Source organism: Hyperolius riggenbachi, chromosome 9 (assembly GCF_040937935.1).
Source record: "Hyperolius riggenbachi isolate aHypRig1 chromosome 9, aHypRig1.pri, whole genome shotgun sequence".
Taxonomy (NCBI): domain Eukaryota; kingdom Metazoa; phylum Chordata; class Amphibia; order Anura; family Hyperoliidae; genus Hyperolius; species Hyperolius riggenbachi.
Window position 1 is genome coordinate 78,288,120 of NC_090654.1, and position 24,293 is coordinate 78,312,412.

Sequence of the window (24,293 nt, forward strand, 5' to 3'; positions counted from 1 at the left end):
ACACGTGTGTGTGTGTGTGTGTGTGTGTGTGTACGTGTGTGTGTGTGTGTGTACGTGTGTGTGTGTGTGTGTGTGTACGTGTGTGTGTGTGTGTGTGTGTACGTGTGTGTGTGTGTGTACGTGTGTGTGTGTGTACGTGTGTGTGTGTGTACGTGTGTGTGTGTGTACGTGTGTGTGTGTGTACGTGTGTGTACGTGTGTGTGTACGTGTGTGTGTGTGTGTACGTGTGTGTGTGTGTGTGTACGTGTGTGTGTGTGTGTGTACGTGTGTGTGTACGTGTGTGTGTGTGTGTGTACGTGTGTGTGTGTGTGTGTACGTGTGTGTGTGTGTACACGTGTGTGTGTACGTGTGTGTGTACACGTGTGTGTGTGTACACGTGTGTGTGTGTGTGTGTGTGTGTGTACACGTGTGTGTGTGTACACGTACGTGTGTGTGTACACGTGTGTGTACACGTGTGTGTGTGTGTGTGTACACGTGTGTGTACACGTGTGTGTGTGTGTACACGTGTGTGTGTGTGTACACGTGTGTGTGTGTACGTGTGTGTACGTGTGTGTGTGTGTGTACGTGTGTGTGTGTGTGTACGTGTGTGTGTGTACACGTGTGTGTGTGTGTACACGTGTGTGTGTGTGTGTGTGTGTGTACACGTTTGTGTGTGTACACGTGTGTGTGTGTGTGTGTGTGTGTGTGTGTGTACACGTTTGTGTGTGTACACGTTTGTGTGTGTACACGTGTTTGTGTGTGTGTACACGTGCGTGTGTGTGTGTGTGTACACGTGCGTGTGTGTGTGTGTGTGTGTACACGTGCGTGTGTGTGTGTACACGTGCGTGTGTGTGTGTGTACACGTGCGTGTGTGTGTGTACACGTGCGTGTGTGTGTGTACACGTGCGTGTGTGTGTGTACACGTGCGTGTGTGTGTGTACACGTGCGTGTGTGTGTACACGTGCGTGCGTGTGTGTGTGTGTACACGTGTGTGCGTGTGTACGTGTGCGTGTACGTGTACGTGCGCGCGCGTGTGTGTGTGTGTACGTGCGTGCGTGTGTACGTGCGTACGTGTGTGCGTACGTGTGTGTGTACGTGTGTGTGTACGTACGTGCGTACGTACGTGCGCGTGTGTACGTGCGCGTGTGTACGTGTGTGCGTGTGTGTGTACGTGTGTGTGTGTGTGTACGTACGTGCGTGTGTGTACGTACGTGCGTGTGTGTACGTGCATGTGTACGTGCGCGTGTGTGTGTACACGTGCGTGTGTGTGTACACGTGCGTGTGTGTGTACACGTGTGTGTGTGTGTACACGTGCGTGTGTGTGTACACGTGCGTGTGTGTGTACACGTGCGTGTGTGTACACGTGCGTGTGTGTGTGTGTACACGTGCGTGTGTGTGTGTGTGTGTACACGTGCGTGTGTGTGTGTGTACACGTGCGTGTGTGTGTGTACACGTGCGTGTGTGTGTGTGTGCACGTGCGTGTGTGTGTGTGTGTGTGTATACGTGTGTGTGCGTGTGCGCGCGTGTGTGTGCACGTGTGTGTGTGTACGTGTGTGTGTGTGTACGTGTGTGTGTGTGTACGTGTGTGTGTGTGTGTACGTGTGTGTGTGTGTGTGTGTACGTGTGTGTGTGTGTGTGTGTACGTGTGTGTGTACGTGTACGTGCGTACGTGTGCGTGTACGTGCGTACGTGTGCGTGTACGTGTGTATGTGTGTACGTGCACGTGTACGTGCGTGTAAGCCGAGCACGCAGAAAAGTTGGCCATACACTTGCCAATGTTTTATTATACAGGGCATGCGTCATTTATATGACTTTTTTGCCATGGACATGCCCTGCCCTCATTGGTCGGTGCTCCAGCTGTCTTTTTAAAGTGATTGGAGCACAAAAATGGATGCAGTTTCCCATCAGGTCCTCCACTGGGTGGGAGGGTTTACGTGTAGGAACTTGGCCTGATTGGTCGGCAACAGAGTGTCCAGACCATTTTGATTGGCTCCCTTGTGGAGCAACCACTATTTAGAGCTGATTGAAGTATGTATTCAGAGGGCTTGTCGGCTTGATAAAGAGAGAAGGCTCCTCTCGAAATGTCGCATAGGCCTGCCCTTTTTAATGTTTCTGGTGCTTTAAAAATAAAGAGCTTGAAATACATTTAAAAACGGTGCTGGGTCTCTTCTCTTGGAAAGATATTATACAGTAATTCCAGGAAGCCTGGATCACATTAATTAAATCTGCTAGTGATCAATTAAAGAGACTAACAAAAAAAGTTCCCCTTGGGGGTACTCACCTCAGAAGGGGGAAGTCTCAGGGTCCCAGTGAGGCTTCCCCCACCACTGTTGCTGCAGGCAATCCAGCGCTGGCTCCCCAGAAGTTTCCGACAATCCTCCCTTGACAAGCCTGATAGGTGCTGATTTATTACCTTCCCTGGCTGCAGCGGTGGCGCTGCTGCGGCTCTCGCACGGAGATAGGCGGAAATAGCCCATCTCTGTTGGATCTGCTCTACTACGCAGGCGATCCGGAGGCTTCCCCCACCTGAGGCGAGTACCCCCCCCTAGGGGAGCTTTTTTTGGTTACAGGTTTTCTTTAACTCCCATAAGCCAAATGATAACTTGCCAATTTCAGGCTGCATTCACAGTGAGACATTGCGGAGCTGCATTATAAAGTCTTATAATGCAACTTACCGCACGGCAACGCTAATCCTATGGGTCGCTCACAGTGAGACCTTAGCGTTGCATTGTGACATGTAGCGTTATGGTAACTCACTGCTTGCAGTGCGTTACCTCTAAATGTACACGTTACCAGGTACAGGAAAGCACACTTTTCATTGCCTGCATGCTTTCTTGTACCTACTGTTTGCGAAGGGTAACAGCGTTAATGTGCATTACCACCTTTTTTTTTGCGTTGCGTTGTGACTTTAATGTCGCTTTACAACACAGCGTCACACTGTGTGAATTCAGCCTCAACTTATCAAAGTTGTTAGTGCAAAGGTCATTTTAGTCACACCTGCTACATTTCAGACAATGCATTCATCAAAACTGTAAGCGAGTACAACGTTTATTATAATCAAATCAGGTGAGGAGAAGGGCAAAGTTGCAAATGATCACTGCTCAGAAAATCGATGGGGAGCAATTTCTCACTTGAGATTGATGCCTGGTACACTTAAAGAGATTTTCTGCCAGATCAACTATTTCAAACATGTCTGTTCGGATTTCTGATCGATTTTCCGACCAACTTTCTGCTCACTTCTATGGAAAAGCAATTGGAAATCAGATCGGACATGTTGGAAATCGATCTGGCAGTAAATTTTCCAGAAAATCGCATTGTGTGTACCTAGCATAAGACCATTAGATGTAAATATGTCAGCAAATTATTACAACAGGACTGCAGCCTGAAATGCATCTAGCGATCTTCTACACATGAATAGATGGACTCACCAGGATGTAGAATGCGGTGAAGATGGGACTGGATGTGACCCGAATTTTGGCTCTGGCAGATGGCAGTTTCCATAGCAGAAAGGCGAAAAACAGAACATTGGGAATTAAGAGCATCAGATCCCAATACCGAACCCTGCAGCGGAAAGAGGAAGTCTATGTAACTTTAGTGCACACCTTGACCATTGATTGGTTAAAGGACAACTGTAGTGAGGTATATGGAGGCTGCCGTATTTATTAGCTTTTAAAGGATACATGAAGTGACATGATGAGATAGACAAGTGTATGTACAATGCCTAGCACACAAATAACTATGCTGGGTTCCTTTTTTTTCTTTCTCTGGCTGAAAAAGAGTTAAATATCAGGTAGGTAAGTGGCTGACTCAGTCCTGACTCAGACAGGAAGTGACTACAGTGTGACCCTCACTAATAAGAAATTCCCTCTATAAAAACACTTTCCTAGCAGAAAATGGTTTCTGAGAGCAAGAAAGAGATAAAAAGGGGGAAGTTCTTATCAGTGAGGGTCACATTATAGTTACTTCCTGTCTGAGTCAGGACTGAGTCAGCCACTTACATACCTGATCTTTAACTCTTTCAGCCAGAGAAAGAAAAAAAAAAGGAACCCAGCATAATTATTTGTGTGCTAGGCACTGTACATACCCATGTTTATCTCATGTCACTTCGGGTATCCTTTAACCACTTAAGGACCACAGTCTTTTCGCCCCTTAACCATTTACCGCCATCCTAACGTATTAAAACGTCATGCTTACCGCTATTAACAGCAACATGACGTTTTAATACGTCGCGCATTCCCGCCGCTGCTACCGCCGTGTGTCCGCCGCTACCGCCGCCATTACCGTCGGGATCCCGTGCTGGGCGATTGGGGAAGAGGACTGAACAGTCCTCTACCCAATCGCAGTGCCTGGAGTGAATGGACGTGACCGCGAACAGCGGCTGCGTCCATTCACATAAACAGGAAATGTAACAGTTTAATAAAGTGTGTAAAAAAAAAAAAAAAAAAAGTGAACACGTCCTATGAGTGTTCACCAGCGCCATCTTGTGGCCAAAAAGTATATTACACTTACAAAATACATACATTTTCAAGTATATACACATCATTAATAAAATTACACTTCCAACCCTCCCCCCCAAAAAAAACACTTGTAAAAAAAAAAAATCAGCTTAAAAAAAATAAATAAATAGTTGCCTTAGGGACTCAGCTTTTTTTATTCTATATTTTATGGGGGAAAATTAATTTTAATTTATTACATAGGGGCTTGTAATTATGGCCAGAACAAACAGAAAAATAACCACTTATATTTCAAAATAATATACTGTCGCCATACATTGTGGTAGGGACATAATCTAAACGGTTTAATTATCGGGACCACTGGGCAAATAAAACGTGTTTGTTTTATCCACAGGAGAATGTTTAATTTTAAAACTATAAAGGCTGAACACTGAGAAATAATGATTTTTTTTTCTTTTTTTTTCTGTTTTTCTCATTAAAATGCATTTAGAATAAAAAAATTCTTAGCAAAATGTACTATCCACAGAAAGCCTAATTGGTGGCGAAAAAAACGAGGTATAGATCATTTTCTTGTGATAAGTAGTAATAAAGTTATTAGGGAATAAAAGGGAGGAGCGCTGACAACTGAAAATTGCTCTGGTCCGTTAGGATAAAAACCCTTGGGGGTGAACTGGTTAAGGACCAGAGCCTTTTTTCCAGTCAGACTACTACAGCTTTAACGGTTTATTGCTCGGTCATACAACCTACTATCTAAATGAATTTTCCCTCCTTTTCTTGTCACTAATACAGCTTTCTTGCTATTTGATTGCTGCGGCGATTTTTAGTTTTTATTATATTCATCAAAAAAGACATGAATTTTGTCAAAAAAATGATTTTTTTTTAACTTTCTGTGATAAAATTTGTCAAAGTAAAATTTCTGTATACATTTTTGTCCAAATTTATTGTGCTACATGTCTAATAAAAAAAAAAAAAAACATTCAGTGTATATTTATTGGTTTGGGGAAAAGTTATAGCGTTTACAAACTATGGTGCAAAAAGTGATTTTTCCCATTTTGAAGCATCTCTGACTTTTCTGAGCACCTGTCATGTTTGAGGTGCTAAAATTCCAGGATAGTATAAATACCCCCCAAATGACCCCATTTTGGAAAGAAGACGTCCCAAAGTATTCACTGAGACGCATGGTGAGGTCATAGAAGATTTTATTTTTTGTCACAAGTTAGCGGAAAATGACACGGAGACAAAAAAAAAAAAAAAGAGGGGTTCCATTTCTGCTAACTTGTGACAAAAAGAAAAAATGAAATCTGCCATGGCCTACCATGCCCCTCTCTGAATACCTTGAAGTTTCTACTTTCCAAAATGGGGTCATTTGTGGGGTGTGTTTACTTTACTGTCCTGGTATTTTGGGGCTGCTAAATTGTAAGCACCCCTGTAAAGCCTACAGGTGCTCATTGGCGTTTGGGCCCCTTAGCGCAGTTAGGCTGCAAAAAAGTGCCACACGTGGTATTGCCGTCCTCAGGAGAAGTAGTATAATGTGTTTTTTGCACCCCAACTGCGCTAAGGGGCCCAATGAGTACCATGAGTCCTTTAGGATTTCACAGGTCGTTTTGAGACATTTGGTTTCAAGACTACGCCTCACAGTTTAGTGCCCCTAAAATGCCAGGGCAGTTTAGGAACCCCACAAGTGACCCCATTTTAGAAAGACAACACCATAAGGTATTCTGTTATGAGTATGGTGAGTTCATAGAAGATTTTTTTTGTCACAAGTTACCATAGAATACCTTGGGGTGTCTTCTTTCTAAAATGGGGTCACTTGTGAGGTTCCTATACTGCCCTGGCATTTTAGGGGCCCTAAAACATGAGGAGCAGTCTTGAAACCAAATGTCTCAAAATGACCTGTGAAATCCTAAAGGTACTCATTGGACTTTGGGCCCCTTAGCGCAGTTAGGGTGCAAAAAAGTGCCACACATATGGTTCCACCATACTCAGGAGAAGTAGTATAATGTGTTTTGTGGTGTATTTTTACATATACCCATGCTGGGTGGGAGAAATATCTCTGTAAATGACAATTTATTTATTTTTTATTTTTTAAACACACAATTGTCCATTTACAGAGATATTTCTCCCACCCAGCATCTGTATGTGTAAAAATACACCCCAAAACACATTATACTACTTCTCCTGAGTACGGCGATACCACGTGTGGCACTTTTTTGCACCCTAACTGCGCTAAGGGGCCCAACGTCCTATGAGTACCTTTAAGATTTCACAGGTCATTGAGGCATTTGGTTTCTAGACTACTCCTCACGGTTTAGGGCCCCTAAAATGCCAGGGCAGTATAGAAACCCCACAAGTGACCCTATTTTAGAAAGAAGACACCCCAAGGTATTCCGTTAGTAGTATGGTGAGTTCATAGAAGATTTTATTTTTTGTCACAAGTTAGCGGAAATTGATTTTTATTGTTTTTTTTTTTCAAAAAGTGTCATTTTCCACTAACTTGTGACAAAAAAATAAAAACTTCTATGAACTCACCATACTACTAACGGAATACATTGGGGTGTCTTCTTTCTAAAATGGGGTCACTTGTGGGGTTCCTATATTGCCCTGGCATTTTAGGGGCCCTAAACCGTGAGGAGTAGTCTAGAAACCAAATGCCTCAAAATGAACTGTGAATAGGACGTTGGGCCCCTTAGCGCACTTAGGCTGCAAAAAAGTGCCACACATGTGGTATCGCTGTACTCTGGAGAAGTAGTATAATGTGTTTTGGGGTGTATTTTTACACATACCCATGCTGGGTGGGAGAAATCTCTCTGTAAATGGACAATTGTGTGTATTAAAAAAAAAAAAAAAAAATCTAAAAAAATTTGTCATTTACAGAGATATTTCTCCCACCCAGCATGGGTATGTGTAAACACACTCCAATAAAAATAATAATTAATCTGACAGTAAATCCGACAGAAAATCTCTGTGTATTCCTAGCATTAGACTCTAGTCATGTGGTTATCATACTGATTGACAACTTCCTATTTTAACTGATGATCCAGTACATTACTCTACTGCTAAAACCAGCAGCACAGGAGATTCTATAAATGCTGTATATTAACAGATGCTTTTACACATATACACACCAGATACACACATCTGCGCTGATTGCTCCCACGCCGTCCTCCACTTCCTTGTTTGTCCGGGAGAAGCCCAGATAGCTTGGCCAGTCGGGCCGTAATGTGCTGCACGTCCACATGCCCCGCTCCTGTCAGAGAACTCTGCACTGCTGCAGTACTACTGCGCAGGCACAGAACACCCCTAGTCGCGGCAGCACGATGGCGGTACGCAGACACACTGCGCCTGTGCTGACTGGCTAAGCTGACGGGCTACTACCGGGCAAACCAGGAGTCAGAGGATGGTGTGGGAGCAATCGCCGGGGAGGGGGCTGGCCGAAGCCACAGGTATGTATACAACTTTTATACCCTTACTTCTCAGGTACACCTTAAAAATAATACAATGTTTTAATTTGACAGGTAAATGTCCTAGCTGAAAAAAAAAAAACAAAGTTGCTGCTAGTCTTACCTGGAACTACTGATGTCTTCATACAAGATAACCAGGCAGATATGCGGCACTGACACATTGGAGCTGGGTGATCCTGGTATTGATGGTTCTATGGATGTACTGTAGGGAACAGTGGAGGGGGCAGAGGTCACATTGAAGACTGCTGTGCTGTTCTGAGTATCAGAGGACATCCTGTGAGAGATAACAGCAGAACATGCAGTACAGGCATGAACAGAGTGCCGGTCTTCACTTCCTGCAAAGAGACAATGCAACGCACTGTCCTATCACAAGGCAATAACACTTCACCACTGCCAGCGCTGCAGAGGCGACAGCTACATGCAAAGCCACAAGGATAAAAAATAAAAAAAGTGAAAGTACGTATCTTAAGATAAAAATGGTAGCTACATGGTTTGTTTGCAAACTAAGAACTGAAGAAACTGTCCTGCACACCTATAAGGTCAGTACACTTGTTGAGATCAATGAAAGTGCCAAGCTGCCAGTACTATAATCACGTAAGCATAAGCAGCCCAACAGTGACAAAACTCAAAAACAAAGTGGGCTGAAATTGAACACTGGAACCAAGTTGCGGGCCAACCTCAATGTCTAGTGGCCACCTCCCTCCCTTATAAAGTTCTCTTTTGTTTAATGTATCCCCCCTCTCCTACTGTATAGAGTTCCTTGGTGTCTCGTGCCTCCCCTTCCTCCCCTAGTGGCCCACCTCCCTCCCCTATATAGTTCCCTGGTGTCTAATGCTGGGAATACACTGCTCAATTCTGAGCCATTTAGATGGCTTGATAATTTCCGACACGTCCGATCTCCCGCCCGAGAGGCGGATGCAGAAAGGTCAGGTAAGTTTGCTGTGCACAGAAAGAACCCATTAAATTTCTGTGCACTGACAGTAGGGAAGCAGCGCCAGTTACACTATCAGCACCCCATATGTTAGCCGTATAACACAAACCTTATTTTGGTAATGTGCATTATGCTACTAGGGTGCTTTTCCACTAGTGTTAGCATCAAGCACCAGTAAAAGCAAATTCACTGGATATTTACGCATTAGGCCCATTTTGTGTTATATAATAAATATCTGCAATGCAACTTTTAATACAACCCTACTGACAGGGTTTGCAATGCTGACTTCCTGCGGTGTCAGATCATGCCTGGTTGGACTGACCAGCAAAGCCTCACGCACACGCTCCACCGCTGTCACCCACAACGAATAAGGAACCAGGTGACCACAGAGTGGAAAAAAAACACGTTTATGTAACCGATGCATCCTGCCGGATTGCTAATGACCAGAAATGCAGGGTACCTGTGGACACACTGCAAATTGGCCTAAAAATACTTTGACTAAAACTACTTTAGGCAGCCACGCGGCATATAAGTCCATTTTTGTATTACTGATGTGTTGGCAGTGTTTTAGGTCTTAAGAGGATGCAAAGTCCCACTTCTCCCTCTGTGTAAACAGAACAGTCAACGAGGCACCACATTTCACAGTCTTGCTCAATGACAACATTTAGTGTTTTCTGATATCCTCTATGGGAATTGGCCAGTTAGAGACTAACAAAAATTTCAGCCTTAGTTCTTCTATCCTATAAGTTCCTTTGCCTGTTCTAATGTGCTCTGGCTTACTGCAGCCTTTCCTAATTGCACAGTAGCGGTGTTATCTCTGTTATATGATCTAATATTCTCTCTTCTGTCGGCTCTGTCGACAGAGGCTGGAATGTGCTGCACTGCTTGTCATTGGCAGAAGCTATACACACCCCCTCCAGGCCCCCCTGCAGGCTCTGTACGACTCACACACTCTGCTTATGTGAGCCTATCACAAGCTGGTTAGTTTGTAAACACTGCCTAAAACTGGCAATTACAAACCAGGTTTGCAGCAGAGAGTGGCAGAAACAGCACAGTGGGGCCCAGGAGAACATAAGGAATAGAATGGAATGCTTTTTGCTGTAAAAATTTTAGAGTACAGATTCTCTTTAATTTGGAAGCTAGGGCAGTATGCATAAATTAAGTACTTTATATGTGAAATGTTTTCTTCCAAAAAGGAAATACGGTAATTTTTGCTCCATAAGACACACCTAGGTTTACAGGGGGGGGAAACCAGAAAAAAAATACTCTAAACTAGGTGCCTCTTCAGGGTGCCAGGGGCTGGAGGAAGCCCCGGGTGAATAGATTTTTTTTTTTGTGTACCTTGGACCTGTCCTCAGAACTTCCTCTCTGCTCTAAAAGATACGCAACAGCATACAAACCTTTAAAGAAAAAGCATTTCTTTGTTACAGCTGATACAAATCCTTAAATAAATCTGCAGTGTTTCTACCTCCTGCTTTCATGTTAATAGACAAATTGTTAACATCCTGTGCCTTCAAATGAGCTTACCTGCAGTAGCAGTCAGGTGAAAGGGGAGATCAAATTACAACTTGTGATTAGACACGAGGGGGAGACAGGCTACACTCTCTAAATACATACAGGGTGCATTTCTCTCTGTCTTTCTGTCCAGTGCAAGAGTTCAGGTCCACTTTAAAAGGACACCTGTAGTGAGGTATATGGAGGCTGCCATATTTACTTTCTTTTTAAAGAATACCAGTTGCCTGGCAGCCCTGCTGTCCTATTTGGCTGTAGAAGTGTCTGAATAAAAAAAACAGAAACTAGCATGTAGCTAATCTTGTCAGATCTGACAATTTCAGAAACACCTGATCTGCTGCATGCTTGTTCAGGGGCTATGGCTAATAGTATTAGAGGCAGAGGGTCAGCAGGAAAGCCAGGAAACTGGTATATTGGCAGGCAGCCTCCATATTCCTCGCTACAGTTGTCCTTTGATAGAATGTGAAAGAGGAACTAAGAGAGCAGAAGCAAAAGTGAAATTACTGTCTAGAATTCCCCATTTTAGCTAAGACAACACGTTTTCCTGCTGTTAATGTGCAAACAATGGATACTGTTCTGACTGCTGCCAAATCTTCACTGCAATGAACAAGGAACTAGATCAAATTTCACGCAGCTCTCATCTCCAGTACTGTACCTCTGCCCCCGGACCAACGTTAGTGATGACTCTGGAAGAGTTTCAAGCGCCACTGGAAAAATAACTCACTTTCAGCGGGCTCACTAGTACTTGAAGGCTTTTAAAGGACACCCGAGGCAAAATTAAACAAATGAAATAAGCAATTTTTTGTCACATGTCACCTCGGGTATCCTTTAATTATTATGTTAATGCAAACCTGAGGTGAAATAAAAAGAGCTTGTATCAGAGGGTCCATGCACGGCAGCGGTGGGGTCAAGGAGGACATAAAAAGCCTCTGGACTATCCAGAGGCTTCCCTCTACCTAGGTAATGGCCATAAACATTTGGATTTTTGCCCAAAGCAGCAAACAGATCAATTCCTCACTGATTTAAGGCCTGGTACCGCTAGAAAGTGCAAAACATTATCGCAATCGCTAGCGATTTGTGATAGCGTTTTTCAAACAATTTTGGGAGCGATTTCCCCAGGGCTGTGGAGTCAGAGTTGGAGTCGAGGAGTCAGAGTCGGAGTAATTTTGGGTACCCGGGGTTGGAGTTGGTGGTTTCACAAACTGAGGAGTCGGATGATTTTGCACAAAATCCACAGCCCTGGTAAGTATTAGACAAAGGAGTCGAGGAGTCGAGACATTTTGGGTACGCAACGTCAGAGTTTGAGTCGGTGGTTTCATAAACTGAGGAGTCTTAGTTGGAAGATTTTTGTACCAACTCCACAGCCCTGGATTTTCCTGCTCCTATACAATTCATTAGATTGGAAACTCTCCCAAAATGCTGCATGTCCTGCCATTGCGATTTGCTTAATTGCAATCGCTGTAGTGGAATCTGTCCCATCCATTTACATTGGCAGAGCGTTTAGGGAAATCGCTAGTGATTGAAACAGCTCCCTAAACAAACAAAAAAAAACAACAAAAAAAAAAAATCGATCGAAACTATAATCGATGTAGCTCGATGCGTAGCAAATAACTGACAGATTTGATCCCGGTGATCGAATCTGCTGGTAAAAAATGATGCGTATATAGCCAGCTAAAGTATCTGGTTTTGTTTTTTATATCACCTCAAGCTCACTTTAACCTTCAATCAATTGTTAACCTTCCAATTTTGATTAGGTGAAGAAAAGTTCCAGTTAAGGTGGCCATACATCTATCAACTTGGTGGCCGATTGACCATCGGATTTGATAATAATCGAATCGGATGAAAATTTGTGCCACCACAACCATGCGTGATCGACAATTCAACTGATTTTGGACCAACATTGCTTGAATACATCGATAAGATTTCCTGGGAAATATCGAACTGACATGGTCGATTGGATGGTAACAGCATATGATAATTGCAAATGACAACTCAATGGAAACCTCCAGCTGCTGTCCCCCCAATTATTATTATTAATTGTATTTATAAAGTGCCAACATATTACACAGCGCTGGACAACACATACAAACAATGATACAAAGGATGACAAACGAAATAAGGTAATAAAACACAGGACAAAGGTATACAAGGCAGACAGGGTACAAAATACATGATATGGCTGGTTAGGTAGGCCCAGTAAAACAAGAACAAGGTGATCATAGGAAAGGAGCACACGATCATGTAAAATACACTAGGGAAGGCAGGAGCCAAAGGCTTACAATCTAAAGTGATCTAAATATTTTATGTGCCCCCCCCCCCAGTGCATTTATACTTTATTTGATACACCATCCCCCGAGCATTTCTGCTGCATTTTGGTCACATGCGATTACCGGCATACATGCGCCCACATGCTATAACGCTGGCTGCCACTTGGGCACCAATGTGGAAATACAGCATGGGCACTTGTGGATGGCATGACAAGTAGATTATAAATGCAGAGGCACATAAAACATTCAGGGGATGCAGCCAGGGGCAGCATCAAGAGGCAGATTCCCTAAAGATTTAATTCTGAAATGGATTGGGAATCAGCCTGCGGAGTATGGGCAGCCAACAGATCTCTCTCTTGGTCGAATCTGCACATTATCGCTAGATGTGGGGGTACCTTTATGTTTGGTACACACCATGCAATTTCCTGCAGATAGACGGGTTGAATTGATTATTTCCGACAAATCTGATTTTCGTTTGTTTTTCTGAACGATTTTGTGTAATGCTGGGTACACACATTACGTTTTTCCGCTCGATTTTCCCACACGATCGTTTTTTTCCACTCGATTCTGCACTTGATTCTTTTATCTTCGCTCATTTTTCCTATCTGTTTCCATTCATATCTATGAGAAATCAAGCACAGAATCGTTCGGAATAGCGGACATGCCGGATATCATCAATTGGATCCATCTATCGAGCTGAAAATCATATCGTGTGTACCCTACATAATGCTTGGTACACAGGATGAGATTTTCTGGCAGACTTATTGCCAGCTCGATTAATTCCAACAAGTCCGGTGTAATGAAAGACTTTGCAACCCATTATATTTTGCAACTTGCCATAGAGGACAGTGTATAGCTGCGTAGGCATGGCTTCTCTCTGTTAACACACCAGTCATTTTTTGCAATCAGGGATCCCATTGATCTAGAAGGGGGATGGTTCCCTCCGAGTGGGGGTGTCATTAGTTGAGCGTTCTGTGTGAGAGTAGGGTTTGGGTGGGTTGCATTTTCTGATACAAATAGGTTGAAGTCAATGGTTAGGTTGCACTTTCTGATAGCTATACCTATAAGTGCAAACATTTTCACCACGTCGGTCTGATTTCTAAACAATTTTTTGTTCACTTCTATGGAAAATCGATCAGAGATGTTGGAAATAATCGATCTGCCAGTAAATCTGATGGTGTGTACCAGGCATAGAAGTGATTGAAAATTGATCAGAAAAACTGATCAGAAAGCACATCAGACCTGGTGGAAAACATTGATTCGACTTGTATATCTGCCATCAAATTGCATGGTGTGTACCTGCAGTCAACAAAAAAAAAAAAAAAAGTGGAAAGCAAGATAACATCACTATGAATCAGTCAGTCACTTCTAGAATCTGCTTAGCCCCATTTCAAGTTCAAGTCCAATTTATTTTGCAGTATATCAGGGAGCTTCTAGAATAATAAATGACAGCGATTAGACGGTGAGATCCTCAGATGACTATGAAGTCCAAAGCCCTAAATAAAATAGAGCAATATAAATGCATAATGATAAATAGAAAGACACATTTTGAAATAGTGATGAAAACCCTGTACTGTTCCACTTCCCCCAGAATACACGAGTACCTTCCACCCCCCCAACCTGTCGTCTCAATCCCACCATCAGGAACCACAATTGGGTCATACAGCCTCCTCTCCACCCCAGGCCCAGAGTGACTAGGCTCCAGGGAGTCCAGCACCCCGACAATCTTCAGACACTGCCTAGCTTACTTCCACCTAACAACCCCCATGCTGGTACTCCTGCCCATCGGCACACCCCGCTGTCTTCCTTTATTCACCTGTCAGTCACGGAGTCCCCTCACCGCGGCACCCGCCCCCTCCTCGGATAGTCCGCAGGGTGCTCTCACACCCGCTGATCGAACACTGGACGCTCCGCTGACAGCTCTGCAGAGCCTCGGCGCTGTAAGCCGCTTCCGGATAGCAGCGGCACGTGACCCATACAAACATTCTACTAAAGGAACGTCACGTGACACTGCCAGACGACTAACATGTGATCCAGTGCCTCTCCTCTCTCCCAGAGCCCAGCCCCCCCCAGAGAGCTTCTAGCAAGTCAGCAGCACAAGCTTGTTCCAAGCCTAGTGCTCTGTGATGATGGCCAATAAGGAGCGGGGTACAGACTTTGGCGAGTGATTATTGGCTGTTTGTTGTGTGTGTCACACATGTTCAGATGCTCCCCCCTCATCAGCCAGCCACGCTGTCTAGGCAAGGTGAAGGTTCTAATCTCCACAGAAGAAGGGAGAAAGTAACAAGCAAACTTGCTGCTGCATATAGCTGTGTTCAGTGAGAGTGCTGGAGCAGCTTTTGCTATTTTGTAGCTTTCTGACTGGGACATGAGCAACAATGGCTGGCTTGTGATGTTGGCTGTTGGGGAAGCACGGTGGCGTAGTGGTTAGCTCTCTCGCCTTGCAGCGCTGGGTCCCTGGTTTGAATCCCAGCCAGGGCACTATCTGTAAAGAGTTTGTATGTTCTCTCTGTGTCTGCGTGGGTTTCCTCCGGGCACTCCGGTTTCCTCCCACATTCCAAAAACATACGGATAAGTTAAGTGTCTCCCCCTGAAATTGGCCCTAGACTACAGTACTTACACTACATAATATAGACATATGGCAATGGTAGGGATTAGATTGTGAGCTCCTTTGAGGGACAGTTAGTAACAAGATATATATATATATATACACTGTACAGCGCTGCGTAATATGTCGGCGCTATATAAATAATAATAATAAGGGCCCATTTACACTTGCGTTTTAAAAACGCCGGCGATTACAGTTGGCGTTTTGCAGGAGGGATTTTTCCGCGATTTCACGTGGAAAAATCACTGAACACTGCGACGATTTTGCCGCGATCGTGTTTAGCGCTTCTATAGCATTGATACGTGATCGACGAGAAATCGCCTGAAAATGGTGGAGGCGACGCGTTTATGTTTCATGTTTTTGGGCGATTTGTGGCGATTAACGCAAATCACCCAAGTAAGAACGGGCCCATAGGGTTTCATTACACTAGCAGCACTTTTAAACAGCACTAGCGTTTGAGCGTTTTGCCGAAATCACGGCAAAAAGCTCTAGTGTGAATGGGGCCTCAGGGCTTTTTCACATCAGAGCCCATTTGCTGCGTTTTAACACAAAGTCGAAACTCTGTGTTAACCGAGGTAAAAGTGAAAGTCCATAGGCTTCCATTTTACCTTTCACACCCGACGCTGCGTTTCTAAGCGTTGTAGTACGTCGCACCCGGGAGCTTTTAATTGTCGGGAGCTGGCGGTTTCCCGTCGGGTACATTAATAGCTACCGCGACTGATTGTGTCGCACCGCAGCATTCGGACAACTATTCAACGCGTGCAGGAGAACGGCTCCTGCCAGGGGCCTAACTAGAAATCACTGGGCCCCCCTGCGAATATTTGGATGCCCCCCCCCCCCCCCCCCATAGGTGCCAAATAATCGTAATGGGGCAGCGTTTCACTGTAAATTAATTGTAAAGTGGGCAGCATTTTACCAGACAATCGTAATGTGGGCCAGAAAATCGTAATGTGGGCAGAGTTCACCAGAAAATCGTAATGTGGGCCTTTAGAAAATCATAATGTGGGCAGAGTTCACCAGAAAATCGCCATGTGGGCAGCAGTCACCAGAAAATCGCAATGTGGGCATCAGTCACCAGAAAATCCTAATGTGGGCAGCAGTCACCAGAAAATCCTAATGTGGGCAGCAGTCAGTCACCAGAATATCATAATGTGGGCAGCACACACCAGAAAATCCTAATGTGGGCAGCAGTCACCAGAAAATCGTTATGTGGGCAGCAGTCACCAGAAAATCCTTATGTGGGCAGCAGTCACCAGAAAATCGCAATGTGGGCAGCAGTCACCAGAAAATCGCAATGTGGGCAGCAGTCACCAGAAAATCCTAATGTGGGCAGCATACACCAGAAAATCGTAATGTGGGCAGCAGACACCAGAAAATCATAATATGGGCAGCAGACACCTGAAAATCGTAATGTGGGCAGCAAACACCTGAAAATCGTATTGTGGGCAGCAGGCACCTGAAAATCGTAATGTGGGCAGCAGACACCTGAAAATCGCAATGTGGGCAGCAGACACCTGAAAATCGTAATGTGGGCAGCAGACACCAGAAAATCCTAATGTGGGCAGCAGTCACCAGAAAATCGCAATGTGGGCAGCAGTGACCAGAAAATCGTAATGTGGGCAGCATTCACCAGAATATCGTAATGTGGGCATCAGTCACCAGAAAATCATAATATGGGCAGCAGACACCTGAAAATCGTAATGTGGGCAGCAGACACCTGAAAATCGTAATGTGGGCAGCAGACACCAGAAAATCGCAATGTGGGCAGCAGTGACCAGAAAATCGTAATGTGGGCAGCAGACACCAGAAAATCCTAATGTGGGCAGCAGTCACCAGAAAATCGCAATGTGGGCAGCAGTGACCAGAAAATCGTAATGTGGGCAGCAGACACCAGAAAATCGCAATGTGGGCAGCAGTCACCAGAAAATCGCAATGTGGGCAGCAGTGACCAGAAAATCGTAATGTGGGCAGCAGACACCAGAAAATCCTAATGTGGGCAGCAGTCACCAGAAAATCGCACTGTGGGCAGCAGTGACCAGAAAATCGTAATGTGGGCAGCAGACACCAGAAAATCGCAATGTGGGCAGCAGTCACCAGAAAATCGCAATGTGGGCAGCAGTGACCAGAAAATCGTAATGTGGGCAGCATTCACCAGAATATCGTAATGTGGGCATCAGTCACCAGAAAATCATAATATGGGCAGCAGACACCTGAAAATCGTAATGTGGGCAGCAGACACCTGAAAATCCCCCTGCAGAATTTCAGAGCAGGCCCCCCCTCCCCCGGGGCCCGCTCGTGGCCGTTTTTTGGGGGCTGGAGGGGTGGCAGCATGAGGGGAAAGCCTTGCCCACAGTCGGCGGGGAGAGGGGAAGTTCCCCCCTCTCCCTCACCTCGGGGCTCTCCCCTCTGCGCCCCCCTCCAGCTAGTGAATGTGTGTGGGCAGCGGGCAGCAGCGGCGGCGGGATACATACCTTCTTCCTTGCGTTCCATCGCCGCCTTCTCGCTCTAGCGGCTGACGTCACTTCCGCTTCCGGAAGTGACGTCAGCCGCTAGAGCGAGAAGGCGGCGATGGAACGCAAGGAAGAAGGTATGTATCCCGCCGCCGCTGCTGCTGCCCGCTGCCCACACACATTCACTAGCTGGAGGGGGGCGCAGAGGGGAGAGCCCCGAGGTGAGGGAGAGGGGGGAACTTCCCCTCTCCCCGCCGACTGTGGGCAAGGCTTTCCCCTCATGCTGCCACCCCTCCAGCCCCCAAAAAACGGCCCCGAGCGGGCCCTAGGGGGGGGGGGCGGGCCCCCCTGCGGGCACAGGCGCTGCAGGGCCTATTCCTACGCCCCTGGCTCCTGCACATGTTGTCTGATTTGAAAGAGCCCTAAGGGCTCAGCCACACTACAAGCTCTTTTCTGAGCGCTTTGTGATTGATTTGTACTTTCTAAACACTTTTTAAAAATTGTTCATTCACTTTCATTAAAATCGCGGTAAAAATCACTGCGATCGCATAAACACATAGCATACGTGAAAAATCATGGTGATTTTTATCGCAATTTTAATAATAGTGAATTGGAGCAATTTTTAAAAAGTGCTAATCAATCACAAGCACTAACAAAAGCACTTATAGTGTGGCTGAGCCCTTAGGGCCCTTTTCCAAGTTAGTGCTTGCAGTAAACGCTAGCGATTGCAATTCAGCAAGTCCCTAATTTTTTTATGCGATTGCGATTTTGCTTCAATGCACTGCATAGCAAAATCACAGTAAAAATCGATCCACAGCGCAACATCGAATCGCGGTAGTGGACAATACCTACCGCGATTCCTATGTTATTTAGTAGGTAGAAAAAAACAAAGTCTTGTAAAAGTAATACCTTTTAACGGCAAACTGATAAAGTTAAATTAAGCAAGCTTTCTGGGATCTAGTCCCCTTCTTCAGGCATATTTCCAGATGTTAGCTGAAGTAAAACACTGATGCAGGTAAATAGTAAACATGTAGATGGCAGTTGTTTGTTACTGTTTAGCAGTTAGATGTCAGGTCACAGGTGATCAGCAGGCTGGAGTAGGGATGCTCATCACGGATTAATCACGAGTAACCATGGTGGTTACTCGTGATTCAAATTAGCTTTAATTGCCGCAGCTGAGCAGCAAGATGCGGCAGGGTTAACCAGCTGAGCGGTCTGGACGAGCTCAGCTCGTCCAACACCGCCAGCGGCTGCCGCTCAGGCCCTGCTGGGCCGATTTTGATGAAATAAAAAGCAGCACACGCAGCCGGCACTTTGCCAGCCGCGTGTGCTGCCTGATCGCCGCCGCTCTGCGGCGATTCGCCGCGAGCAGCGGCGAAAGAGGGCCCCCCTAGCCGCCTGAGCCCTGCGCAGCCGGAACAAAAAGTTCCGGCCAGCGCTAAGGGCTGGATCGGAGGCGGCTGACGTCAGGACGTCGGCTGACGTCGATGACGTCACTCCGCTCGTCGCTATGGCGACGATATAAGCAAAACAAGGAAGGCCGCTCATTGCGGCCTTCCTTGTTTATTCTGGGCGCCGGAGGCGATCGGAAGATCGCCTCCGGAGCGCCCTCTAGTGGGCTTTCATGCAGCCAACTTTCAGTTGGCTGCATGAAATAGTTTTTTTTTTATTTAAAAAAAACCCTCCCGCAGCCACCCTGGCGATTTAATCAGAACGCCAGGGTGGTTAATTACCCATTATTACGCTCTCCACCCAAAGTTTCAACAAGGTGCAAGTGTCCTAATGAACGCGTTGCAAGCCTTGCTATGGCGCACTTCCACCTTCAAGCTGGAAGGAGGAAGTGCTCCATAGCCCTTTTAGGGCATAGGGAATCATTGCACAAGTGCTTTTAGGGCAAATACAGTACATTGTATGTATTCTTTTGCAGGTCAAAGGCCTAGTGCACACCAGAGCGGTTCGGCTGCGTTTTGCGATCCGCTTGCGGCTGCGGATACGCTTGGGAAACGCATACTCCCGGGCTGCTGCAGATTTTGGATTGCGGAGGCGTTTCTGCCTCCAATGTAAAGTATAGGAAAAACGCAAACAGCTCTGAAAAACGCCTGTTCAGAGCGGTTTTGCCGGCGTTTTTGTTACAGAAGCTGTTCAGTAACAGCTTTACTGTAACAATATATGAAATCTACTACACCAAAACCGCTACACAAAACTGCAAAACGCTAGCTGAAACGCTACAGAAAAAGAAGAAAAAGCGTTTCAAAATCTGCTAGCATTTTGCGGATCTGATAGCGGTTTTTGGTGTGCACCAGGCCAAAAAGCTCACTTCCTGACTGATGTCAAGAAGTGAAAAAACTAATCGCTCCGAAAAAGCGCTTAGAAAAGTTTTAATGTATTTTAGAGGGAAAATGCTGTCAGATTATGTGTATTTTGGGTGAAATGCTATCAGAAGTTGTATTTTGGAGGGAAAACGCTGCCAGATTTTATGAATTTTGGGTGAAATGCTGTCAGATTATGTGTATTTTGAAGGAAACACTATGGCGGCACTCAAACTTCCCTGGCAGGCCCACTTACACCACTGCTAAGGTCATGTATGTTTGACTCCACCCATGGCCAAGCCCAAGTCCTGTTGCATTGCCACACCCATTTTTCTGGCGTGTTTGTCAGACAATCAAGCAGAGAACCTGACACAGAAAGCTGATGGATGTGTGGATCCAGCCATTGTCAGTAAATTTGTATATTTTTGTCAGTAAAAAATACTCTGAAGGGTTGGCAACACTGCCGCTGCGACAGTACGAAATAGGATACGCTGTTGTTGTGGCACTCTCAATGCGTTCCATTCCTTCCTTCACAGTCTTATCAAGACTAGTGATGCTCACCGCACAAGGGAGTTGCAGGAGGCCCTTATGTGCAGACTCTTGGAAGCATCCCCCCAGCCTTCCACCCCCACTGCTGCTGTTCTGCCAACCCAGCAACAGGTGCCTGCGGCCGCCACCAGCAGCAGCAACAGTTGGTGCCCCGGATACCTGCTCAGCCTAAGCAAGAGCCTGTATGCAGTGCAGCTGACCAGAGCAGAGGTGCCAGACACAGCATCCTTCTCCAACCAGCACCAGCAGCGACTGACCAGTCTGTGTTCCCAACACCAAAGTCCACGGATATTCACAATTTTTGGGCACAATTCTCATGCTGTGGTGCCACCAATCAGGTGCCATACTCTCTTTCTGTGCTGCTTAGCCCTCCTGCTGCCGCCTCTCATGTCATACTAGTAAACGACAACAGCAGTCTGTGTACCCACCACCAGGGTCCAGGGATGCTACAATTTTTGGGACGATTAATCGGAAAGACAACTTTGCTGCCATGTTATTGCTATCGCTGCAAGGAAAAAGAAAAAAAAAACGGACAAAAACCTCTGGGTTTTTTTTTGGTGTCACCCACTTGTCTCATCCTCCTCCCTCCAGTGGTACCACCACCGCCAGGTGCCATTGAGACTCACCATTACCTCTGCGATTGCTTAAAGTGTATTTCCCTGTTTAAAAACAATTATTACCAATTAATAGCCACATTTCAAGTGTTGATTTCCCTTTAAAATCCATTTTCTCAAAAACTAAAAGTTATTTTTGATTTTTGTTTTGTTTTTAAGTTGTAGCCCCTTATCACCTTTATAATCCATGCAATTTTGGAGATTGTAGCATGTATAGAGTCTTTGCTATTAGCATAAAAAGAAAATCTGGATCACGAGCCGTGGATAGCCGTGACTGACTCATTCACAGCGAAAATCTGGTTCGAATTCATGATTACGTTTCAAATCCAGATTTTAATCACAACGATTCCAGATTCTTTTTTTTTTTAGCCACGGCTGGCTTTGTTGAATCCGTGGATGAGGGAATCCGGGATTTCCGGATTTACTTGAATTCGTGGATAGGGGTATCCGAGCACCACTAATCAACACACCATCATAATGTTATAGCAAAACACTGCATAAACATTCTGAGGGTTATCTTGTGAATCTGCACCATTTACTTCACAGCTGCTAGCAAAGCATAATATATAGCTATTCTTGTACGTGAGCTGACATAACCTTTCCAGAAATAGCTACACATAGCCCTGCCCAAAACGTCGCCCAACACATTTGACAGTAGAGAGAAATTATAATGACATATTATAATTCCTAGAACTTTATAGTGACAGCCAGTGACTAGCTAGTGTAATGGCTAGAAAAAGAAAAGGTCTCACAACGCACCAAATTACCAACAATAATTCACTTTTTATTATAATTCAAATATTCCTGATGAATGTAATAAAATCACATATGACAATACTATGACAACACTAGGTGGGGGAAGACGCACAATTAAAAAGGTAAAAACACCCTGTAATAAGGGTAGGGTGACTGCGGTTTACTTAATGAATAAATAAGGGGCTGGCAAAAAAAACTGGGGATAATAACAATGGATGTATATATATATATATATAGATAGGCGGTGCCCGCATATACAGCAAAAAATACAATAAGAAATCAATAATAATGTATCATACAAAGGTATACAGTGCAATGACAAATTCAATGTAAAAAGTAATCAACCCAACAATCCTTATATATATAGTGCAAATAAGCCTATGACCACGCTTTGGTCACTAAAGTGCAATGTCAGCCAGATCCTGAAAGGATAGGAACACAAGGGTAGATAGCGCAATAGTAGTGAAATGGATCATATCAGTGTTTCTCAACATACTTATTTATGAAAAGCACTGTTTGCTAAATAGCCCCTGTTTTTAACTACTTCCCACCAGCCCATAGGCGGCGGAAAGTGGCCGCACACGTGAACATGCGTGCCCCCGGGTGACACCCGCAGCTGCAGCCTGATCCACTGCCCTGCAAAATAGATTGTTTTAAAGTGTCTCTTTCGCTTTAAAAAGTGCAAAAAATTGACGTTTTGCAGGAACATGTTAGTAACATTAACATACATAGTTATTAGGAGTACTGCTTAATATTCACCATATTTTTCGCCATATCCAGACTATAAGCAGTGGCTGGATGGCGTAATGGTTAAAGAGAACCAGAGACGAAGCACCCTCATATATTTTACCATATATATCAGTGGGGACATTAGAGAAAACACCTACCTTGCTTTCTATTTCATTCTGCACTGCACAGCTTGCTTCTAATCAGCCCTGATAAAATCCCCGACTGAGCATTGAGTCTGCCTTTGCTATAATGACTCAGCTATAATGATTCCTGAGCAGAGCCAGAAGGGGGCAGGCTTAGGCTTGAAAAGACACCAGAAAACACAGACTTAGCTATAAAGATTCCTGAGCAAAGCCAGACTGAATGCTCAGTCAGGGATTTTATCAGGGTTGATAGGAAGCAAGCTGTGCAGTGCAGAATGAAACAGAAAGCAGGGTAGGTGTTTCCTCTAATGTTCCTACTGATATACATGGTAAAATACATGAGGGTGCTTCATCTCTGGTTCCCTTTAAGGGCTTTGCCTCTTACACAGGAGATCAGGGTTCAAATCTCAGCTCTGCCTGTTCAGTAAGCCAGCACCTATTCAGTAGGAGACCTTAGGCAAGTCTCCCTAATACTGCTACTGCCTATAGAGCGCGCCCTAGTGGCTGCAGCTCTGGCGCTTTGAGTCCGCCAGGAGAAAAGCGAGATATAATTGTTATTTGTCTTGTCTTGTCATAAGACGCACTTAGATTTAGAGGGCAAAAACCAGGGGAAAAAAATACTAAACTTGGTGTGTCCATGATGAATTATTGTGTTCCGCTTCTACCTCATGTGTCTTCCTGTGTCCCCCATCTATCCTCCTGTGTCCCCCATGTGTCTCCCTCTACCACTCACGTGTCCCCTTCTCTCCCTCATGTGTCCTCAATAAGTGTTCTTCTGTCCCCGCTCCCCCCATGTTCTCTTCCACTCTACCATATATAATTGTAAGCAGTGGCAGCACGGTCCACCTCATCGATCGGCTCCAGCAGCGATCAGAGACCTCTCCTCTCCCTCACTATTTTCCAAGTGCTGACTCCTACTGATCGCATCATCAGCAGAAGCCAGCACTAGGGGAACAGTGAAAGAGAGGAGAGGTCTCTGATCGCCCCTGGATGAGGTGAGCCGTGCTGCCGCTGCTTATAATTATACATGGGGAACGGAGCAGACATGGGGGACAATGCAGGGAGTCCCCGACATCGTGGTGGGTCGGCGGTTCATATCACCAGGCATCAGTGTAAGTTGGGGACTCCCTGTATTTGACATAGTGACTTCTTCTCCCTATATTTGGGGAGAAAAAGTGTGCCTAGTATGCTGAAAAATACAGTATATGTTAATGCTTTTCAAACATTCTTTTTATGCTTTTAATTGAAAACCTCTGGCCTTGCTACATGAGAAAATTATCTGTACAGCACTGTGGTCCATAAGCAATTACCAATTTCTCGTGAGTTTTCTACTAGGTGATTTTTTCACACCCAGTCCATAAAATGCCTTTTAACCACCAGTAAGCAAGAAAATCCTCAAAATACATTTGATAGTACTTTTTCAATTTTGAAAGTGCTGAAAAGTTATTTTGAAAGAGAAGATGAAAATTATCTTTTAGGATAAAACTCCTAAAAGTCCTGAAAGAGGCACACGTATCAGGGGCAGCTCATA

At 45.0% G+C, this 24,293-nt stretch overlaps 1 protein-coding gene and 1 long non-coding RNA gene across 3 annotated transcripts in view; one reads left to right on the top strand and one right to left on the bottom strand.

The window, feature by feature from the left end:
• Positions 1-8,316, top strand: part of LOC137531642 (uncharacterized) — a 61,621-nt gene extending 53,305 nt beyond the window's left edge. Inside the window, exon 3 of the long non-coding RNA XR_011023694.1 lies at positions 7,949-8,316. This is a non-coding gene — a long non-coding RNA (uncharacterized lncRNA). The remainder of the gene's footprint in view (positions 1-7,948) is intronic.
• The window catches only part of TPRA1 (transmembrane protein adipocyte associated 1), a 79,700-nt gene extending 65,103 nt beyond the window's left edge, over positions 1-14,597 (bottom strand). Inside the window, exons 1-3 of one of the 2 annotated variants that reach the window (XM_068251583.1) lie at positions 14,421-14,597; positions 7,998-8,168; positions 3,408-3,540 (exon numbers count right to left, since the gene is read on the bottom strand). In XM_068251583.1, the coding sequence (XP_068107684.1) occupies positions 3,408-3,540; positions 7,998-8,167 (303 nt within the window). In that variant the 5' untranslated portion in view covers position 8,168; positions 14,421-14,597. Of the gene's footprint in view, positions 1-3,407; positions 3,541-7,997; positions 8,215-14,420 lie in introns of those variants that run through there. The other variant, XM_068251584.1, reaches the window with a different exon arrangement.
• Between the last annotated feature and the right edge of the window lie 9,696 nt (positions 14,598-24,293).